The sequence below is a fragment of the Stegodyphus dumicola genome, chromosome 9 (genome assembly GCF_044657685.1).
Source record: "Stegodyphus dumicola isolate Sdum_Otavi_A_Nest chromosome 9, ASM4465768v1".
In the NCBI taxonomy this organism is placed as follows: domain Eukaryota; kingdom Metazoa; phylum Arthropoda; class Arachnida; order Araneae; family Eresidae; genus Stegodyphus; species Stegodyphus dumicola.
This window is the reverse complement of record NC_140776.1, coordinates 25,408,705-25,433,755: the sequence shown is the minus strand read 5'-3', so window position 1 is coordinate 25,433,755 and position 25,051 is coordinate 25,408,705. Positions and strand designations below refer to the sequence as shown.

Here is a 25,051-nt window from a genome sequence, read left to right as displayed (position 1 = left end):
TAACAAAAGCATAAACTACCTGTGAAGATCATTCAAATCTTTTCTTTCTAAATGTTAAACTTTATGCCAACCTAATACAAGAATCAACCAATCACAGCAACGTAAACATGAATTGTCATTCAATATATGATTTGGATGATTCAATTGTTCATTCAACTTCTCTAATTATTTACGGATAATTTGAGGCCTAAGGAGTAGCAGAGACAGCAAGAAGAATGGGCAAGATTTAAGTAACAGGAAAGTAAAAATAAAGATATCTTATTAAGTAATGTTAATATTGCTTATTATGCACTAGTCAGGAGTAGTCAGAAAGTGATGAAATTCGGCAAACAGAGAGAGACAGAAACGAGCAATAAGCAATCTTTATTTCAAAATGATATGCATAATACAGAGCGAGAACAGCATTGGCTCATTACATTGTATGACCACATAGAATGGTGATACACAAAGCAAGATGTATAGGTACAGAGTAAATGAGATTACAGATGGTGTCTTGAGGAACGGCTCTCCATTCATTGTAAACCATTTGCCACAGTTCATCTTCTGAATGCGGCAATGGCAGGGTCTGCAAATGACATTCTTTCACATTCAAATGTGTTTGATTGGTGAGAGATTAGGAGAGAATGCTGGGCATAGAAGTATCTGTACATTTTTGCAGAGCAGGTTGGCTGATGCGACCTGTGTGAGGTCGGGCATTGTCCTGCTGATAAAGAGCATTGGGCACTCCCTGAAGGTAGGGGAGGGTCAACAGCCACAGCACATCATCCATGTATTGTTGGACATTATGGTGCCCTGAATACAAACTAGAAGTAACCTGGAATCATACACAACTGCGCCCCAAATCATGATGCCGCATTGTCACTTGGTGGGGATGTTCTACTGTTCCTGCTGGATTAGACATGTCTCTACATTGACACACACTCGTATACGGCAATTATCATTGGAGAAACATAAACATAACTCATCTGAGCACATGACTCTGTGCCACTCCATCTTCCGCATCCCTCGAGCCCAGCATCATTGCAGAAGTTGGCATCTATGATTTGGAGTCAATGGCAGTCTTCTTAATGGCCACCATGAGTGCAGGCCACTATCCATCAATCAATGGTTCTTGTCAATATAGGAATATCCAAGGAGTCTTGAACATGCTGCAGAATGGAATTAGAAGTGGCTTAAGAGTGCCCCACCGCTTATCGGCAAATCCGTCAATCCCTGTGTGCTGACGTCACTTTGGCTGCACCAGCACTGCCCGAACTTGCCACATTTCCTTGTTCCAAATATCATTGCCACAGCTGGTGCACTGTAGACGCATCCAGGTGTGTGTGTAAGCTGAGATTTGCCATATGGACCAACCTTCCCTTCTCAGTCCTATCACCATTGCCCCTCGTAAAATCATCTGTCTCCTAGAACTGCCTATGTTGACAACAGTTTGGCATTCTCTGCTATTACATGTGTCCTCTGAGAGAAGAATAAATTTTCTATGATGATTTCCTGAGCAGAAATAATAGCACGAAAAGTAATCATTCTGCAGGTTCCTTCCCTTATATCTTCTTTCAAAGTATGCTGGACAGCTGCATATTTCACATCATTTGCATAACTCAGTGGCATGCATCTACCGTGAAACTAGCATAAATTTCGAGCCACTCCTTCTTGGTGTTATATTTTCGATGTTGGGTAGTGTATATTGTTAATATTGCTTAATATAATATAAATTGCAAAGTTGTTTATATTTCTCGATATCTTATTAGAATATAAGTTTCTTTTGAAAAAAAAATATTCTGATAATTACCCGCAGTTTAAACATAATTATTTTTCATTTATTGTGCTCTTAATGTAACCCCATCCTTTCAAATTGAATTATTTGTATAATTTTCCATTCTCAATTTCAGGACACTAAAATTAGTAAAGAAAAGGGGGAATACAAGAGGAAATATGGTATTTCAGTCATACAGTTCTGTATCTCATTTATAAAAACTTTGAATACTAAATACAAATTTACTTACTTAGAAATCTTTATATAGATAAGCGGCTTAAGTGTGTGTCACCGATAGTTTATTGTTGCCACTCGGAAAAATGAGCATGGAAATGAACATTTCCGCTGTTTTTAATTAATATCTCGGTTGATTAAAGTCATACGAAGATGAGAACGCTATCGATGGATTCGGAGAATATTTTGGAATCCGAAGATACGCGTCTTGAATTTCAATTCGACGCCGTTTGGTAGATATTCGAGAAAAAAGAATTTGGCACATAGCCGAATTCCTCTAATAGGGAACACCCAAGAAAGAACGTGGAAAATGTAGGGAAAACGTAGGAGGAAATTAGTTTTTAATTAATATCTCCGCTAATTAAAGTCCCAAGAAGACGTGAATGGTCAAAATGGTGTGCCACGGACCTGCGGAATCCAACAGTGTGCTTCGCTAAGCCCGGGAACCAGCCGTTTTGGAGGAGATGATGTTACTTCACCCCAAATATATATGAGGCTTAAGTGTCTGTTTGTTGCCGATAGTTTATTGGTTGCTTGCGTAACTGTACTAGCCAATGGAGTGAAGTTGCGACAGCACAGGGTTGCCATTTAATTGAGATGTAGACAATTTCCTGTAAAACTTGCCTTTGCTATGATCATCAATAAGTCTCAGGGCCAAATGCTTAAGTGTGTTGGCATTTTTTTCCCCTGAGCCTGCATTTGGACACGGTCAACTTTATGTTGCCTGTTCAAGAGTTCGTGAAAGAATACACGTAAAATTAAAAATAATTGATGGTTCTCTGCAAGGTGAGCTTAAAAATGATGCCAAGATCTACACAAGAAATGCTGTGTACAAAGAGATCTTTGACATGTGAATTAATACTTTATTATTTAAATCGCCTTTATGTATTGAACTAGCGGTGGCTCTTAAGAAATGTACTGTCAGTGGTTTCCTTCACTGCACTCTAAACAATTAAGCAAGTAGAAGGAGGAAACACCTCGGGGCAGTAAGCAAAGGGGTGTCCTCTCTGCCTGCCCTGGGTAATTCAGTTTGAATTAGCAGACACTTTTGCACAAATCATTTTAATTATAATTTATAATATCTAGAATGACGGTCATTTCGTATGACAGCAGGGTTTTTTAGTTTATATATAATGAGCTATACCACATCAATCTAAATACAAAGAACACAACTGAATGACTGCAGGCCTCAATCATTATAACAAGATAAATTATTTCTTGGAATGCACTGAAATCATACAATCATACCAAATAACTTTACTTGCTGTAAAATGATTCAATTACTTTATGAAATCTTATAAAATTTCTAGTAATTACTTTAAACAGAACAGTCTGTAAGACTAATTAAAATCAAAACTAATTCATGTTTAATGAAGTATGCATTTTATTTTATCTTTGAAAATCTTTAAAAAAAACTAAGCTGCAATAATTTATTACATGCATATATATGCAAAATACATAATTGTTTATTACATATTGCTTGTAAAATATTATACTCAAATCAATTATTAAAATATCACTAGGGAACTGAATAATGAATTACATGTCTGATTAGTATCTTTTTTAATTTAATAAAAATATAACAAAAAATAATTTTTTAATTATAAAAAGACTAACACAGTATCTTCTAACCAACTATGGAAATTACTCATTTTTTGTATTAAGAAACATGCCATGTGGGAAACACTTGCATAAATTTGCTAGTATGCTTGCTATTTGGAAGTCTTTCTATATTTTTTTTACTCATTATGTTTCACTCATGTTAATTGTTTCTACATAGGCTAATCATATATAGATTATGTCTCAGAGGTAAACTACACTCTGTTACATTTAAAATAGGAACCTCAAGGTTATTTTCTGCAGCCTGGTTTGGCTCATAACCATGAGTACAACAGCTGAAGATAAAAAGTTAAGTCATTTAATCCCCCCCCAAACAAACACACACTTGATTTCCATTTAGCATGTTATATTTCATAAAAAGCACACATATAGAGAGAGGCTAACTTTAACTAGAGCCTCAGATGATGTGGAGAAAATAAATGCTGTTCACTGATGAGGACATAAATTATAATTGCAAATTAGAGGGCAGGTAATAACCTTGAAGTTCATATTTTAAAGTAATAGACTACAGGCATGAAACAGATTATGCATGCATAATTGATTGAGAAAATAGACTATGCTTGCAAAACTGACTCTGAAGAAAGTAAGGGAAAATGAATAACAAACAAATGATTATTAAATGGTGATTGGCAAGGACAAACAAACTTTAAAATAAGACAGGAACTAAAATAATATTTGAAAAGCAGTCTATCACAAAATACTGTAGAAAATATGGTATAATGTTCAGACACTTGAAAAATTTCATTAATTCACTATTCAGTATTAAAGTACATCTATATCCCAAAGAAATTGCAAAATTATTCAAAAAACTGTTTAAAAGTATTTTCTTCAGATTAAAAAAAAAAAATTGCTACTGAATTTTCTTAAAAAGGTTTATTAAATACAAATGCATTTAAAACAAAAAGTTACATTGCACTACTATATAATTTTCTCCTAAATGAAAAAATAATCTAACCTAGCAACACTTACTGTTGAAAAGGCCAGAAATTATAAATAGCAACTTTCGTATTCAAATATTTTATCATGGTACCTAAACGAACCTGTTTCTTATGAATGTAGAGATTATTAATCATAATTCACAAAAACACTAATATTAAGTGCAGGTCTGGGCCACTCCACAACACTCATATATTCGACAAGCTGATCAAACTGACTATACAGGAAGTACAATGAAATCTAATACTGTTATGGTAATGAAATATATTTTAATTTGAAAACCAACTTCAACAAAATACTGAATGAAAATTCACAAACAATTTTAAATTTGATGATACAAATTGTTTTTGAAAATAAGATTCAAAGAGACAAAAAGACTCACCTTTCCAATGTAAGACAAATTTGACTCTTTTCCTAAAATTTTTGTAATACTTTCACAATAGTTAACATTTTGAAGAGATTCACATCCTATGACTTTATATTTCTCTATTAACATAGAAACAGAGTTTGATAAATCTCTTAAGAAAATATTATCAGCAGAAGAATCTAAAACACGCATAGGGAAAAAGCAGCCATCCTGACAGATCCATGTCAATAACTGGATAGTTGTGTATCTTACAACTTCAACATCACATTCTAAAAATTTTAAAATTAAAGTCGAAAGCTCAGAAGCACTAATCTCATTCTGGCATTTCATTTCACTTGTTACTCTGTGTTCAGTATCTGTGCATAAAGGCATATTAGATGATGATATATTTTGTAGCTGAATCATTTGAAATAGTATATACACAACAGCAAACGTTAAATAATGATCTTTGTCAGGAATAATAGAAATTATTTCAAGTTCTGTTAATATAGCATCCAGCACTCTTCTCATTAAATAGAAATCTAAAAAAAAGAAAAGTACATATTTTTTATTATTTTCTCAAGTATTAGCAAAGACTAGCAAGAATTATAATACAGCCATAATCAATTTTGCATATACAAAATTAATATTTTTAATCAGTACTTAAAATAAAAGCACATAACTCTCTCAACAGTGAAAACATTTTAGTTTGCTCCTAAAATATGTATTCCTTTCATAAACATAACCTTCAGAAATATATTACTCTCTTACTTTCTTTAATGATCTTTAAATAATCTTTCTGTAATTTGTAAATCATTCTCAAGATAAATAGGTTGTCAAAATAAACAGTAAAATATCCTATGAATTAAGGTATATCAAGCATATAATTGAAGTAGCTCATAAGTGGTTCCTTTAAATTTGATTCTTGAAGGGATAAAGAGAATTTTATATGAAATATATTTCGCACGAAATAACTTACCCAGTGGCACAATATTTAACATCATTACAATGATTAAAATTTCCATGAATGCAGCTCTGATGCTGTAACATGCATTTGATCTACAAAAGAGATGTAAGAAAAGATCAAAAAAGTTGTTCTTAATGAACTAGCACAAATGTAATTGTAATTGCAAAAAAAAAAAAAAAAAAAAAAAACATATGTAAAAGCATAATGCATAATGTATAACAATGAAAATATAAGCCAGTGATCATAATGAAAATACAGTTTCTGATTTCTGAGATCATTTCTCTTATAGACATGCTGAGCTGATTATAAGTCATCATATAATTAGAGCCTGCACTTAATAAAATTACCAACGTGTTTACAAAAATGTAGATTTAACAAAATCTATCACACATGCTTAGATAGCATGTTATTTACTTGCTCTATGTATGACCTAAAATTCTATCATACTTTGATACAATCTCCTTTGCTCATATACTATTATTAAATTCTGTTACAAAACAGCAATGAAGTCATTGGTAATCATGAAATAAAAAAGATGACACAATACCTCAAATAATTGCATCATTCTGTAACTGATATCCCTTAAATAAGTTTAACCTTTTAAAGTCCCAACTGTAATGTTTATTTAAAATAACAAGTCATAAAAGTATTATTAAATTGATTTCATAGAATGTACTGAGAGAAACTTTTTACAATCTTATCAACTTATGTTGCTTGGATATGGCAAAAGCACATTAGGCTAAAACACATACCAACCTGCGGGGAAGAGATACCTTCATGGAGAAATTTCTAATGAAAACTGGCTCATACTCACATTACGCATACAGAAAACCATCAAAACCAGTTATGTGCCAGCCTATTCACCTGGAATCAAGCTCCCAGCATTCTTAACCCATGGATGAATCCAATCTCATTACCATGATATGATTACAAGAATTTTATTCTTGCCACATGAATACATTTACTTCAAAATTAAATATGTACATGAAAATATTTACCTCAGCATTACATCAAAATGTGATGAAATCCACAACTGCAAATTGCATTCCAAACCTTTCCTTTGAAAAGATGGAATATTTAAACATTCTTTCAATATATATAAAATCTGCAAAGACAGACAGCAAATTATGGAAAAGAACAGCATAAGTTATTCAAATAATAATGTGGAACTAAGCATATTTGAATTTGCAGAATTACGCAAATAAAATATCAAAGAAACAAAAATTACAGAATTATGCAAATACACAAATAATCAGTTGTTCAGTCAGTGTTCATATAATAAAATGCATGCTCGTTTATTTTCAAAATTATCAGTAATTAAAAAATATTAAAGGCCTGGTGGCGGATAGTGCATCGCAAAGCAGCAACACGGGTCCGGGGTTCGATTCTCAGGCTGGGCAAGGTCGACTCAGCCTTTCATCCCTTAGCTCAATAAAATGAATACCAAGTTTGCTTGGGGACTAAACACTGGGGGTCCTGTGACAAGCTGACCACTTGGTCAGGGCATATGCTTACACACCCCAGGGCCCAAGGTCAAAAAAGCAGATTTCGGGCACTGCAGGCCTTGGCCCATTAGGGCTGTTACGCCACTGGGTTTAGTTTAAAAAAATATCAAAGTCCATTTAATAGCGATTATATACATTAGTCTAATAAGATTATATAACATAGCCAAAAAAGGGAAAATAATTCAATATATAGCATGTTCCTGAAGCTCTCTTTTCCCAGATCTGAATACACCAATTAAATATTAATATGAATGCTACCATTTCGATAATCATGCTGCTATTATTGCTAAAATAGATAGTTACATAAAAAATCCCACTTTAAACTGAGGATCCAGTTGAATGGAAAACTATATATAGACTCCTGCAAAATATGATATACGGCAAGAGAGTAAAGAGTGAATATTAGCATGTATAAAATGGTTACCATGAGACTGAAATTTTTATAAATCTATTCTCAAAGCACTTTGTGATGTAGAACCTATATAACAATAATAATAATAATACACTATATATGAAAGGCCCATTATTTTGAATTAAGCAATTTATTTTAATTACAATAACACCTAAAACCCATTCATTCTTTTAGAGCTGGTACATTTCTCACCAAGCCACCCAGACAGTTTAGTGGTTAGGGAAGCCTGACCTGTGATACCGAAGGGCTCAGGTTCAAAGCCCAGAGAAGGCATGAATATAAAATTATCTGCCCCTTCATTCCCTTCCTAAAAGGTAGCAGTGGCCGCATATTAGGTGCCTTTACAATAAAATGGCCAACACTTCTAGGCTTAGTAGTGGCCAATGCTGTTATAGGCAAGTGACTGCCATTGGCAGAAAAAAAATTTTACCAAATCTTCACTGAATACACATTTTTATACATGTGTATTTAATATATAATGCATACATATGCAAAACGTTTTTAATACTAAGAAATATGCATAGGGTGGTTTCATTAAGCTTTAAAATTTTTTCAATGACTATGTTAATATGTGATATTAATGCAATGCTTGAAATAAATTGATTAAAATAGCTTTTAAAAGAAAACATTTAAATTTCATCAAAATTAAACAATCTTTACGTACTTGCAGTAATAATCCATGAATCATATTGTTGCTAAAATTTATTTCTGCATCAGAGGGTATAGAACAAAACAGAGATTGGAGAGTAGCAGTTACATTTTCAATTGAAATCAGAGGAACTAAAGCTTTTGCTGACAAAATTCTAGTCTTCCACACAGGACTACAAGCACATTTACAGAGAAGAGGAATGAAAGATGCTAAACGTGGATCAGATTCTCCAGCAGCTGGGTAAAGTCTTCCGAGTATCAGAAGAATTGGATACATAGTGGGCTCAGTAGAGATACTAAATAAAGAAAAAAAATTTTATGAAAAACTGCATAACTATAACAATAATAAGTACAACAATCACAACAGCAATACTCTGGCACTGACTTTATTAGACTTCTAAATATAGTTTAAATATCTACAAAATATATATGGCTATATTAAAAATTTCCCAGATTAGTATGCGAACAAATGACAGATCAGGGTGGTATTAGCCACAATAACCTTAAATCTTGGTAAACTGATATGCCAAGAAACACTGTTTGTTAGCACTGGAAATTATTATAGTGGTGATTTTGGGATTATGAATGTGTGGTAGTCTGCATTTGCATCATAGAAAGGTAAAAGAACATCCCTTGAAGACAATGAGTAATATGGAAGACATTCTAGGAACATCATATTAGAAAAAAATGAGGAATGAATTTGAGAACTTCTGCATGCCAAATATTAGAGGATGATCCATGACACTCGTATGAAAATCATATTAACAGCTTAAAGATGTGGCATGTGCAAATAGATTCTCCATGCCAGTAATGGACCATATCAAAGTGGTCCTAATTCATATTTTTTTTTTTTTTTTTTTTTTTTTTTTTGCCAGCCACAACATTTTATTGCTTATGCACCTGCTCTTCTCACCAGATTTAGTTCCTGTTGACTTCCTCCTTTTGCAAAGGTGAACATGCAGCTACACCATCATCAAGATTCAGCTTGAATCATAAAAGATTACGGACTTGTACATGCAAAATGACTTTGAAGTTGTATTCTGGCAGCGACGGGAACACAGGGACACACGTATATTGCTCTCCAAGGTGAAAAAGATTCAAACTGAGGTAAATAATGACTTCTTTGCAGGGCTATGGAGTTGGAATCAGAGTTGGGTAGATTTTTGGGTAAAAGGAGTCGGAATTGGAGTCACTAAAAACATGTCAACTCCAATTCCAGTTTTTGCTGGAGAGTTTAAATTTGAAATGAAATTAAAGTGAATTGGAAAAAAAAAATTAATGACAAACTGAGTTAATATTTTTATTTATGGACTATATACATTAACAAATAGTTATTTTCTATTTTATTGACATATTAATAAATAAATATAAGGGAGCAGGATGGACGTGATATTCGCCATTATTGATTAAACTGATTCATTTAGTTACAAATCTCATTGTTAAATTTAGGTAAGCAGCAACAGCAGCAAGAACTCTCAAAATTGATGCCATTTTTAGGAAGCAAGCAGAAAAAGGAGCTATTATTGATCGAGCAACGTGATGAAGAAGTACATGTTTGATGATATGGTGGTTGTTAGAATTAAGAACTTTTTCAGAAGATGTAAATAACCCTAATGTTTCACTAACAGAAAGACTGTGGAATGATCTTGCAGAATTGGAAAATCTTCTTTCAACACTGTATATAGCCACAAGAAAGCTACAATCTGAAGAAGTAACAGGAGGCGAGAATGTTATAAGATGTAGATAACCCTAATGTTTCACTAACGGGAAGACTGTGGAATGATCATTTGAAGAATTAACAGGAGGCGAGAATGGAAGAATGTGATGTTTTTTTCTTTTTGAAATGGAGGGTTAATTGCAGAAGGAATCCTTTCTTCAATGAAGAAAAGAGAAACTAGTTTGCTAGACAATAAGATCTTGCTGGGTTCAGTAGATCCAAAACGCCGAATTTTGTTGGATGATGAACAAATTAAAAAATGCAAAGAAAGCCACCTGTGAACTTTCATTAAAAATGAAATTATTCTCAGAACAACTGGATTATTCAAATCAGGGCAGTCAAACTGCAGACATTGCAATTGAGTCTCTATCATCCTTCTTCCACTTAGGAATTATATTTTGAGAAATATTTGGATAATATTGAGGGTAAGGAAAATAAAGAATCAAGAGCCTTTAGATATAAAAATGAAAAAATACAAACAAGATTTATACATGGCAGAAGAGAAAGAAATTGAAATTGAGAAGAAATAGAGAAATATGATTGCTCTTGCAAGACACCTCTTTTAGAACTTATAAAAATTATTTAGAACTTATAAAATTACTTAGAACTTATAAAAAGTTAAAGGAAGTTTTTATAGTACAGTAACAGCTCTTCCTCCTACTCAAGTTAGCGTGGAAAGACTGTTCTCAGTTCTGAAGTTTATCAAATTGAACGTATGGTCCTCTAACAAAGAAGATCTTGAAGTTATACTATTTCTTAGAAATTACTAATGCCAGTTTTTCCATTTCACAATAAATGCTAATTAATAAAATAATTTACTATACATCAATTTTTTCTGTAGCATCTATTACTTCTTTTATATTAAAAAAATAAGCTGTAACCCATGTTTACATATATATGAGGGAGTCAGAGTCGGAGTTTTTAAAATTCCAAGAGTCGGTGTCGGTCATTTTCCTTACCGACTACACAGCACAGCTTCTTTGTTGAGAGAGCTAGGTCAAGAACTTTTTTATAAATCTGAATAGATCTACTACAGTAGAACCTCTCATGGAGACAACATCCGGACCTCAAAGCCACCACCACCCAATTTTTTTTAAGGATTTTTTTTTTGGGGGGAATGCCTTATGTATGTGCATTTGATTCTTTCTTCCTCTTAATAAAACATGTGGAGGGTCCCAATTCTTAATCTCACTTTGTCACTAAACAGAATGACTCATTATGAAGAAATAATCATTTTTGCATAAATTTCTGTGATCAATAATTTAACTCCGTAGCAACGTATCTGCTCGGCATACATCTCAAACCGAAACATTCTACTCAGAAAATATTGCTACAAATAGTGAAGAAAGTGGCAAAGAGGTTACTGAGAAAAAAAAATTTGATTGACAAGTTAGGCAGAATTCTTGACAGAACAATTCAAGGACCTGAACAATTAGTAACTGAACAAGAAATTATACATCCATAAAATTAAAGAGAAAGTGTTAGCACAAAAAACAAAGGGACTTAAACAACTTAAATTGAAAGAAATGTTTAATAAAGTAAACACATAAATATTAAGCTCCTTTTTTAGTCCAAAGGGGCTTTGTCCCTGAGGGACAATCATTTTCGTTTTGGCATTTTGTGTTGAAATACTTAAAAGGCTCTATCAATTTTCAAATTGCTGCCACCAAATATTATCGCCCTGTATTATATTTGAAGAAATTAAATTATGAGGAATCTGCATAAAAGCATGTATGTCTCTCGCATTGTGATAAAACAATGTTACCTAGAGCCATTAAATTTCGAATGACGTAATCCTACTGCAAATATGGGCATTTGGAAGCCCAAATTTGAAATTTTAATTTGTTTTGTTATCAATTTCATATCTTGTAAAACTTTAACAAATTTCTGATTAACAAACTCAAGGATTTCAAAGCGAGCGATAGCAACGTTGTACAGAAAAAACATTTTTATCTCCAGCACGTGAAACTGCGTATAAAAAATTCTAAAGATATGATCAGTTTAAAATTATTTTGCGATATTGCTCTTGAATTGAATTTTATGGTTTAAGTGCGAAAAACATGGTATTTAATAAATAAGGGTAACACACAAAATGTTGAAAAAAAAAAAAAGCCCCTTTGGATGTAATTTAAAATCTGAAACCATTCAGATTTTTATTTCATTTATTTATTTTTTATTTGATTATTATTATTATTATTATGCCATCTTAGTAGATTTAAAATGATCTACTATCCAGAAAAATACCAAATCCGGGATCACCGAAGTCCTGACGAGTCCGGATCTCGGATTTCGTACTGTTCAGAAAAATTATACATTCAAGACTTTTTAAATGAGAAAGTTAAAACATATATTTTTACTGAATTGCAAATAATATTGAAATAATATAATAATATAGACAGCAACACAATTAATGCCAAAAAAAGTTGCATTAATTTTAAACTTTTTTATAATTTAACTTTTATTCCTTTTAATGAAGTAAAATCATTAGCAGTTTTTTTAAATGGTCTATGTCCGGAAGTTTTCTTGATGAAATCTTGAATATTCTTGATCTTCTTGCTCTTATGTAATTTTTTTAATTACTGTTATTTTAAGTGCAATGAAACATCTTTCCCTGTAAGCAACATTAAAAATATTTTTAATGCTGCTTTCATGTTCAGATACCATTGAAGTAAACCATAGTTGTGAATTATTTTAAATGTTCTAAGCTTTTAAACATGTTGTTTTAGTATCTGAAAACAGTAAAATAGTTTGGTTTTTAATACTAGATATTTCTGACTGAATTTCTATAGTACAGTCAAATACCGAAAATCCACCGACCCCAAATCCGCCAACTCCTGAAATCCGCGTTGCCTCTCAAAACATAAACATTCAGTTTATAAGTTTATAGGTTCTGGAAATCGCAACATGGAGTACGAAATATCGAAGAAAAAATACTTACCGAATAATGACATCATAATTACTGAATAATAATGAGTCATAACAGAAATATCAAATTATTGACATCATGATAGAAGTTTTTTTCCTCTCCAATCTGCATCGAGGTAAATAAGCAGACGATTTGCTCAACTCTTCTTTCAAGTTCACGTTTCACATTCTTGTATTTTCTGAGCTGTTATTTCATGAGATTGCTTAGTGCTGTCTTTTTTTTTAATCCAGATATTTTGTGGATAAATTATGAATATTTTTAATTTCAGCGCTTTTTAATACATTGAAAGATAAGAAATGCACTTGTGGTTTTACTGCTTGAAACGTTGAAAAACATAAACACGTGGCATTGACAGTGATGCAAAAAGTGGAAATTCTGCAAAAGATAGAGGCAGGTGCTTCTCCTCGGTTTATAGCAGAATTGTATAGAATTGCGACACAGACTATGTATGATATATGGAAAAATAAAGACAAGCTGTTAAAATTTTAGAGCAACAGTGATTCTAACACTGGAATCTGAAACCAGAAATCTTTGCATGAGGGAAAATCAAAAAAACCTTGATGCTGTCTTCGAGTGATTTTGGCAGCGGCAGAGTGATGGGGTACCAATTTCAGGACCGCTCCTGAGAGAAAAGGGAAAGCAGAATCATGCTGTTTTAAAAAAGAGAAGCTGTGCTGATTTAAAAATAGAGGAGTCTAATGTAAATGAATAATATAATCAATTTATATATATAATAATAATTTAATGCATATAATAAATTATTGTAATATATATAATAATTTAATTAAATGCATCTAATATGCCTTATTTATTTTGCACTTTTAGTCTGAATATTATGATTTATCTTTTCTGTCCTGAAATCCGCAAAATCCTAAAATCCGTAAAACCTCTGGTCCCAAGCTTTGCGAATTTCTGGACTTCTACTGTATTTATATTATCTGGATAGTTAAGAGTTAAATACATAAGTTGCTGTCTTTAAATTATCTAAATCTAATTAAATTAATTTTTCATATCATGATTTCAATTCTGAGATTAAAACATATAGTATTTCTTTAATTTTTTCACTATGAAAAACTGTCATTTCAATAATGGTAAAATTTTTCTGAACATATAAAATATCTCTATTAAATGAATTATTGGCAATAATTACTTTGAAAACAAGAACACTAACTTAAGACATAAGAATAATACCCTTAATTTAAAAGTGGCTAATACACAACTCTCGTACATTCATTTTTGTATAAAAAAAATTGTTTGGCCATGCTACCTATAGCAAATTATATCTCATGCATCAATACTAGCTGTGGTTTATTAATGCCTCAAAATCCATAACAACTCTTAATTTATAGTAATAATTTTATGTAGATTATAACATTAATGCAAAATGATTATGATTTTCATGGTTAAAACCATTTGATTTCTGAAAGGTATGAATAAACACATGCAAAGTAAGCATGATTTTTCATGATAAAAGCATTTGATTTTCTGAACGACACTCGAACATGGTTTGATCTCTGATTTGAATTCTGTTAAGTGCAATGAATTCTACATCATCTTCGTTTTTCTTTAATTCACCTTTATTACAGATCAGCAAATAATCCCTTTCAATATATTAAGCTTTCATTTTAAGAGATATTCCTGATAACAAAAATCCTTTTCAGCAACTGCTACACAATAATAAGTTCTTGCTTTTTCATTAGTATTCGTGTCCACAATTAGCTGAACAGGTAACACTGATAATGTTTCTTGTTATGGCTCATGACAATTGGATTGGCAGAATATAATTCCCAGATTTTTTCCCAATATATAACGTCAACAGAACATCCTTCATAAAAGTATCCCTCCTAAAGTAACTAGCCCCACATGCTTCATTATAAACAATTAATCAAAAAAAAATAGTAGTTAATATTTACAACCTTTTATCAGTGAAATGAATATTTATTGTAAGAAAGGTTTATTAGTTTCAGCACAACTTTATATAACATCTAATTTAAAGATGGCCAGGACAACAGCTGTCAGATAATACTTTTATAGATTGAGGTTCTGATCATTTTTTCACAATATAATCAAAACTTAACAAGATTTAATCAAAATTTTAAAATTAACAAGATTTAATCAAAATTGTAAAATTAACAAGATTTAATAACACTTCATACTTTCTCTTCAATTTTATCTCACCTCAACAGATAGCTCAAGGGGCTTCAATGTATTCATGACTAATTTTTTTCACAGCAGTAAACAGATTTGCCACCCCTGCTCTAATTAACAACCTAACTTTCAATAAATACATTCTTTCTATCAGTTATCTTATAAATAATAGAATGAAATTTAACTTTTTAAAACATGTTCTTTTATATCGATATCAGTCATATTAGAATTAGCCAGAATGATTTTTCATACATTCCACAAAAACTTAAAATTCTAACCTCTTTTTTTTATAGTTCCTTCATATTAAACAACTCGATCTATTATTTTATTACAAATGACTGAACAACACATAAAGAGAATTCATGGTTTACCTTATAAGTTTAGATTCCATTCTTGACAAAAAGTGAGAAATTTGAATAACGAGCCCATTCTTTAAAAAATCTGTCCAGCAACATGTGTAACTGCTCCAGATATGTAATTATCAAGCTCACAGTGCTGGTGCAACAAAACAAACTCTCGAACTAACCATTTTGTTTGGTAGCCAAATTTACAGCTACATTGCATTTTCAAATATTCTTTTTCTATGCATTCCTTGTGGGTAAACTGTAGGCAATTGAGTTGCCATCCATAGTCGGTTACAGGACTTTGGAGAGCTTGTTATAGCAATATAAGATCAATAAAAACTATATTTGAAACTACAGGGAGGTAGTGCAGTATTACTAATGCTGGCAGTAAGGTGATTTTTAAGCAAGTTTAGTCTTTTGCATTCAACAAGTGCAAATGAACTGCAGTAGTTTAATTCCAACAATAAATTTTAATGTTAGAAAATAATATATATAATATTGTGAAACCTCAGCACATTTCAAAATAAATTAATGTGATTAATTCTTCTCTTGATTTAATTGTGTTAATTATGACAAACTTCTTTTGATGCATCTTGATATGTTCAAAAATTGAAACTTAATAATCATAATTTCTTCTTTACAATGAACTTCTAAATTTTTATAGTTAATTTGCCACCCCTTCTAGTTGTTCAACTCAGGCAAGTGCCTCAATTATCTTGCCCTTGTTCCGACTCTGTAAAGGCAAATAAAAAATTACCATGAACTGAATAAAATAATAATATCAAGAGAAATAGTTTTACACTATTACTACTGCTTTGAGAGCTCAAAAGCTTTTTAAGTATTTATTAATTTTTTGTGACATTTAAATAAATTCACTGTAATTAATTTTTGGCATTATATATTTTAATAGTGTAATAATCCATTAACTCTTACCTTCTTGTGTTACTCTGATTAAATGAGAGCACACACTGCTCCAATTCATCATGCAGGAAAAAATACATATCTTTATAATTTGAAAAGAATGCTTTCCCAGTTAATCTGTTTTTCTTCCCAGCCTCATCATGGGATCGGTTAACACCAAATATTCTAATCATTAATGCACTAAACAGTAAAGTTGAGGAATTCCGTACCTATAAAAAAGACACTTATAAGTAAGTACTTTAGTAGTTACTGAATACTGTATAAAATTACATGCATATATATTTAAAATGCTTATTCATAAATTCAGAATTATTCTAATCATGTAATTTAACAAGTAACTGCTTCTATATATTATGAGACCTTTAAAATAAATTATCAATTTCCCTTCAAAAATTTTACCTAAAAGTATTGTTTCAATTAGAAGAATAAAACCCCAATACTTACTTTCTGACTACATGATTTATTTTTTGAAATTTTTACATATGTAGAAAAACTGCAAACTTCTTCCTGATGTAAAAATTATCAGTCTCCTTTCCTGCATAATCAGCCTGAATGCCACACATAAAAGCAATAATTTTGAACTAATTACTCAGAAACACTTACTGTGATGTCATTTTATGACTTCATTACATTACACATAACCGCATTATTTTACAAAAACAAATACTTCTGAACAGAGAATTTATGTTTACATTACAGAGATTATTACAGGGTCAAAAAGAAAAACTTCACTAAGGAATACTTCTTATTTTACAAAATCAGGAATTTTTCATGCAGAATTCTTTCTAATATAATTCAAATACAATATAACTTAACAAACTAGCATTCACACAGAACATTAATTCATATATTAAATTTCAAGAATCAATAAGAAATATGAGGATAATTACATTGTTGAATATGATAATATACTTTCATTTGAAAGCTATACATGAAAAATTTAAATAAAAAATTGCATTTCCATTTTTATTCATAAATATTTTAAAGAGAAAGCATTTAATATTTGAACAAGAAAAATTCTCTCAGAGAATATGAATGTAAACAATAAAGAAATAGATCTGCAAAATAACAAAGCATTTTTAAAAATATTGTTTAGTTGAAAAGAAAGATTAACTACTCACTGCCCAAAGAGGAGACTTGAAACCTAAAACAGATATTTTCAATCCTTGAGATACAAAAGGCATTACCACTTCTCCAAGATTTGCATCTCGAAACAAAGCTCTTAATATGTTTAAAGCATGAACCTACAATTTAAATACATTAGTTCATCAATGAGTATACAAATGTAGTATAAGTTACACTCAATAACAGAACTGCAAATGATACAATTTATATTTTGACTTAACATCTTTAGTGGAATCCTTTTTTTGAATCACTACTTACATTACAAGTATGTTACATTGTGCTACTATGACTTGACAAAAGTAGCAAAATATGTCATTGCTGATAATATGGGCATACACACAAGTAGTAAGTATTGCTATTGCAAGGGCCATAGCCTTTACCATTCACATGGCCTGACAAGCAACCAGTTTCCAGAATGTTGCCATTTGGTGCAATGTAAAATTTTTATCTTTCAAATTATATTTGCTTAACAAGCTGATCAATTTGAAAGCAATAAGCGTCTTAATAATTAAAATCACTATTTCATTTAATTTAAAATGTATTTAATTTATTATATATCATATAATGATTATGAACATTTGCATTATTTCTGTAATTAATAAAAAAAAGTCTCTAAATCACATATTATGTACTTCAGTACAGAATCTTTAAGAGGAGGAAGATGCTTCTATTTAAATTTTTAGAAGAAATTTTACTGGATTTCTTGCTTAAAAGAAGTCATAAAAATGTTACTGAACTGTGAATGATTATTCGGGTTATATTTGCTTTCATTTACTTTTATATTCAAAAACTATTCATTCCACATCATTGCTAATTTATTATTCCTGATATAGAAATTAACGTCTGTAAATAATCTGCTGAAATTACAATCACTTTACTTAGCTTTTTCAGTGATTATTTAATTGAGTCATACATATCTCTACATAAACTTATATAAACGTTAAATGCACTCTTCTGCTATACCATACATTTTCCAACAAATTATAAAATAAGAGTTTATTCTTAATATTTCAGTCCCTATAATATTTTATGTTTCTTTTCCAATGTTTATCCAATATACAAAATATTACAGTAACCTACAAATACAGGGTTTGTACACATTTCTGCATGTGGAAATTAAGTACTTTTAAAAAAGACTGAGGACGTTCTGCTAATAGGAAGTGAATAAACTAAAGCAATTATCTGCACCTACACTTCACTTTTGTAATTTTTAAGAATAAAGTAAATCTGCAAATGGAATGCATTGTTATTAAACTTATTCTAATATCCAAATTAATAATAAAACAAAATCAAGAATAAAATTAATTTCATAATTTTTTCAAGTAATTAGCATTAAATTATAAAAATTTTTTTAAAGATTTATATTTTGCATTTATAACAGTCACACATATTTTAAAGAAGATTAGTGATTTTTTATTTAAATTGTACTAACAGCTAGCTTTATACTTATTCTTTCTTTTATGCCTCATTTTGTCAGACACTTGCTCAGGCCAAAGATTTATGCAAATTTATGTCTGAGATAAGTTACATTGAAAGGAAAAATAAGAATTAACATAACTCATAGCAGAAGTTTAGCTGCTGCCTCTGGCTGCTTGCTTAGAGAGCCACTGTTCAGAAAAGACAAGTATGCCTGACGCTGATACGGTTGATAAGTGTTGAAATTTAGCTGTGCTTTGTCTGACTCAGTTAGTGTCATTGCTTTGTGCAGGTCTGCTGGAGTTCTAACCCAGTTAATAGTATAGAGTATTTAAAACAAAGTTCAAATAAGCTGTTGAAGTACCAGAAGTGATAGATTGTTTTGTATTACTTCCAAGTATCATTAGTTATAAGGAATAAAGTTTTATATTAATTTTTACATTTTTGTGTTGTATCTTACATCCACAGTAAGGATTAAAGAAAGAAAATAACTCACTTTAACATAGAGAGATAACTTTAAGGTAAGAAGTTAGTTATAAATAATTAAAGGTAAGAAGTTAGTCATAAATAATTAAATTACGAATCCTTAGTATTAAATATCCTTGATCATAAGAGATTTACACAGTTACAATTATGATTTATTTTTGTTCCTAAAATATATCCCTTAAAAAAGCACTAAGAACATTTCACAGTAGTTATAATTGATTAATTGGCCAGTTGATTGTAAATTGATACTCGTACAAACATTTAAATACATTAAAAGCTACAAAACATTTATATTTTGTACAGGAAAATATTTATGCATTTTTTTTTTAATTTGGAAACTCTCCAGACATTTTAGGTTTGGTTTGGTTTAGTTTATTATGGCAAAGCTTGTTAGGGCTATCTGCCTAAGATAGGACTTTCTAAGGAAAACTGGCTGGTATACATTACACATGGGGAAAACCCCGAAAACACCCATGCAGCCAGCCCGTTTGCCTCGATTCAAACCCAGGTCCAGACATTTTATGTCAATTTACTTACATCAATTTCCTTCACTTTAGCATCTTCTTGCTTATTTGTTTCAATAAATAAGTCAAGGTTCCAACTAGTCTCTGCTTCATCTCCTAATTTTGTAATGTTTCTTTGAAGTCCCTGAATGCACCTCTGAAGAATAACTTATTCTCTTTTATAAAATATATTTCTTCTTCAATGAATTTCTCCTTAATTTCAGAATTTTCTAATTTAATTAAAGATTTCAGTTGCTTGTATTTAGAATGCATAGAAACAACTCTTAATAATATGAGTATTACGAATAAATCTGAAATAATATAAGGTCAGGGCCGGCAAGAGAGCCAATAGGGCAGAACTTTTAGAATTTAGTGAAGCACCAAGCAACAAAATCTAGGGATACCAAAAACTTTAGAATTTAGGGCAGGCACTGAGGTAGGTATAGTGTACTGAGACATATAAGATAAATCTTTTAATAAATTGTTAGTTTTCAATTTCTTTGCATTTTTTAGTGCTTCTGTCTAATGGAAAAATAAGAAAATAAAGTAAACATGCTAAAAGAAATACTTCTCGAATCAAGAGGAGAAAATTGAAATAATTTTGTTTTCACTATTTTCCCAAAAATTCTTCAAAAGATAAGAAAATCATCATAAATTTTCTATGAAACACGTCCATTAAGTGTTAATATCTTGAAATTTTTCTGGAATTGTACATCTATAAATCCTGCCTTTAAATCCTTCTAAATCTCTTGAGATGCTAGGTTTAAAATTCTTACCAACTCTGTAAGATCAAACAGCTAAATGATATTTTTAGGGGTAAAAAATTTATGAAAAAATTTAATTCTGAAGAGAAAACTGATACACATTTAGATATTTTGACACAATTACAAGAAAACTCTTATAAAAAATATAAAAGAAGACAAATGAAATTAAAATATTCTCAAGAGAGTTTCAGAAACAGCTTTTTATTTATAGCATTTATTATTTTGTTTATTTTTCAAAATCAAAATAATCCTAAATCACAAACATTAAAAGTAATGTCAATTTAAAATAAGGCAGGAGAAAATAAAAATATTTTATTTTAGCATTATTTCTTTAATATAATTTTAATATATTATCATTATTTATTATGATATTTATCAACGTTATTATGCTTGTAAAAAATCGCCCAAAAATTCACAAATCTATAAACAAAACATTTTGTATGCAAACTGATCATGAAATCGCCAAATTTAACACTGCATAATAAACGAACTCATATTTCAAAAACAGGGAAAAGCTTTCTTGATGTAATATTTTATGAACTATTCATTAAAAAAATTAAATAATTTCAAAGTGTTTATGTTTCAAACAAGGAAGGGCATCGTTCCTAAAACTCAAGTATTCATGATATTTAGTAAAGAATTCAAATGCTAACCCATCAAATACATATTTTTCAATGCATCGCCAAAAAATCCTCAAAATGTTAATTCACACTCATAATGTCAGTTGTAAAAAAACTGACAGAAATGTCCGATAAGTAAAATTAAGGACTTTTCGCCAATTTTGGATGAAATTAACCAACAATTATTTCGAAAACATCTAAGGACTTTTAAGTACTTTTAAAGATCATATGGATCCTGAAATAACAAACATCCAATCAAATGGTTGTCTTATCCTATTTAATAAAATCTAAAATAAAAACTTGAGAATTTTTATTTTTTTTTAAATTCTGAACTTTTCCCTCCCTACTAAAGACTGTGCTTATATAACTATTTCTATGGGAAGGTAAAAGTTGAATATGAAAAATGTATTCTTAATCTAAATGAACCACACTTTTCTTAAATTTTTAGAAATCTTATTCATGTCAGATTTTTACATTTCTCTGCATCTTAAATAAATACAAAAGTTATGAATTTTTGCATGAAAAATTAGCAATTCAACAAAACATTTTGAAACATTTGAAAGTGTTGAATATAATTTGTAATACGTACCCTTAAAGAAAACATGCTATCTTAGAGCACAGATGAATTTTAAGATTATTTAGACATAATTAATCATTCACAGAACAATAAAATATAAAATGCATCATGTTCGTTTAAACTACTTTATTATAACAAAGTTAAAACTGAGATTTATGGGAAAATTTCGAATTTGAAAATTAGTCTAATTTGAATAAAATGTTTCTGCAGAGATAATACATAAACATTAATAAAAATCTTTTAATATCTAAAAGAAAAATGAAATTATATTATAAAAAAATAAAAAAAGCTTATTTCATAAACTAAACTAATTAGTTAGCTAAATTTAAAACAATAATTAAAATATTTTACTATTTTTTACACATTGTAACATAAAAGCAAGCTGTAAAAATTGTAATCAAAAAGAAAATGAGAATTTAAGCTAAAAAATAAATCAAATAACATGTTAATCAATTTCTTGAAATGCTTTTTACTTTTCAGCTAAAACTAAAAAACTAAACTAAACTCGGTGCCACAAACATGAGAGCCATGGCTGGCAGTACCCTGATATCTGCTTTGTAGACCATGGACCCGTGGCTGTACATATTGCCTGGACAAGTGGTCAGCTTGTTACAGGACTTTTTAATACTATATAAAAATAAATATTCTTAATCTATAAATGCTATTAATTATAGCACTTCAACATAATAATAATACTTTATTTTATAATTATTGGTTGAAAAGAGACTTACAACTATTTATCATAATATTAAGCTTTGAAAATACTAAAAATCTAGAATGCAAATTAAATTATTAAAATAACAAGACTTAAATCTGAAAATTACGAGGAAAAAAAATGAAAAAGAAAGAAATAGAAATAAAAAAAATGTGAGAATTTTTTTTTTTTTTGAAATTATTTTGATTTTTTAAATGATTTAAAAATACTTATGTTACTCACATGCTAATTTATTTTTAACTCATTAGGAAAATATTTTAATATTGCTTTAAATCCATTCTAATTTGATAAAAACAAAGTTAGCAGTTGTATTCAATAGCTGCCCAGATGGGATAGTGGTTACTGATGTTGACAGCCATACTGATAGATTCAAATGGCAGGGAAGGCATGGAAAGGTAAGTGTATAATATCTAGCACTTAAAATACATGATCAATCTTCTCAAGAAGTTAGTGGTAGGAGAACAGGGGTGAGAGACCCTTGGAACACCCCTCCCCCCAGGTGTTCCCTCTCAGAATTCCAAAAATTGAGGCAGAAGCTTAACAGTTAGCTAGGTACAGCAACACCTTAATCACCTAAGACACTACAGAAGTGCTAGCCTAACTTCTACATGTACCTATTCAAGAGTCTGAATTTATATTAAATAAATTTTGAATTCAATTAAATAAAATCTTGAGTTACATCATATTACAAAACAAATATATTATTAATTAATCTTCTTGCACTAGCATCATTATTAAGATGATTTCATAAAACTTTTTATCTAATTATGAATTTTAAAACATATTACATCATACTTGTAAAATGAAGAAGATACAGAGTCAACTGCTATTTTGCAGAAAGTTGTTTAAATGAGGGATGGATAAAAAAAGGCTTACCTGTGCATCAGAATTATTTTGGTTTTCATCGTCAGCAAGACTGAGGAAAGTAGACATAGTTTCCTTAAGAAATGATGAGTTTCCAATTCCAGGTTCAGATGCTAACAAAGCCTACCAAAAAAAGAAAAAAAAAATTAAATGCATTGTCTGCAAATTTTATTTTTGTAATTATGGGCTATAGCATATGATTATTAGTTTACTTTTCTGTATGGAACTGAAAAGCAGAAATTACATGCTCACTCATTTCTGCAAAAAATTAGTGTTTTACATATTGTAATTGATATAATGTTTAATAAAAACACTTAAATGCAATTTTTCATCATTTCTGATTACTGCCTGAAACAATATCAAGTGAAGTTAACTACAGAATTTCTTTGCAAATGATTAGTTATTATTCACTATTTAAAATTTAAAATTTAAATAGCAGATTAACTATAAAAATAATTAAATAATTCTTAAAACATAGTTCTATAAACAATGAAAATATCATTATAAACATGTTATTACATGCAGAAATCAAGTACAACTACAAAACTCTACATGCATGTACACTCAAGTTCCAATTTCACAAATTTTTATTTATTGGAAGAGAAACATGCAAGTTAAAATTTTAAATCTAGCAAAAAAACACCCTCCCTCTCCCCCACAGAAAATTTGGTACATATTTTGAATAAACTCTATCAGTTTCATGGGTGATCAGACATAGGTCTCTCTTCTTCAGAAGGAAAACAATGTATTTGCTCCTGCAGAAAGCATGGATATCATTAAAAGTGGTGAATTACATTCAAACAAATCAGCACAGATAATTTTAAAACTTCAGTTAAAATGCCACTGTTAAGCTTAAAAAAATCTTAAGCTGAAACTTTATTATTCATTTTCCTATAAAATGTGATAACAAAACTGGCTAAAATAAATACAGGGACATTATTCATCTGTATGGAAAGAAGAAGAATGACCTGCTCCCGATTGCCCTTGAAACTGATAAGAATTTTATTCAAAATCTACACCAAGCTAAGGTTGCTTCGTTTTCTTAACCCATTTCCAAATTGTATTTACTCTTCTCAATTTAATGAATTTTTTGGTTATAAATTACAACAAAAAATTTCAGTGTAATAAATATTTCCCTCCAATTTTACAAACTGTCAAAATTTTCAAAACTTTTATATTTTTAGGGATTTGTAAAAAATTTTGCTGAAAGTAATCTAAGATGTTTTCCTAGACTGAAGATGGCCTTGCTCAAGACTTATGCAACTAAATGGCATCAAATGCTGTCAAGAACAATTTCAAAAAAGCATGATTTTATTACAAGGTCAATCAAATATGATTTACTTCACTATAACAAAGAAATGTGAATATACTATGAAAGAGCAGAATGAAATTTCACAGGTCTATCAATTTTCAGATCATGCATCATTTGATACATAATTTATCAATTCTGAAGATATAGTGTGATGACAACAAAATATGCAAAGAATCTGATATTAGGAAAGAG

At 30.1% G+C, this 25,051-nt stretch overlaps 1 protein-coding gene across 1 annotated transcript in view; it reads right to left on the bottom strand.

Annotated features, from left to right (window-relative positions):
* Positions 1–25,051, bottom strand: part of LOC118189848 (tRNA (32-2'-O)-methyltransferase regulator THADA-like) — a 119,256-nt gene that overhangs the window by 21,300 nt on the left and 72,905 nt on the right. The window contains exons 26-32 of the mRNA XM_035360529.2: positions 23,560–23,670; positions 17,599–17,721; positions 16,490–16,686; positions 8,438–8,717; positions 6,855–6,961; positions 5,869–5,948; positions 4,926–5,431 (exon numbers count right to left, since the gene is read on the bottom strand). Of these exons, the coding sequence (XP_035216420.1) occupies positions 4,926–5,431; positions 5,869–5,948; positions 6,855–6,961; positions 8,438–8,717; positions 16,490–16,686; positions 17,599–17,721; positions 23,560–23,670 (1,404 nt within the window). The remainder of the gene's footprint in view (positions 1–4,925; positions 5,432–5,868; positions 5,949–6,854; positions 6,962–8,437; positions 8,718–16,489; positions 16,687–17,598; positions 17,722–23,559; positions 23,671–25,051) is intronic.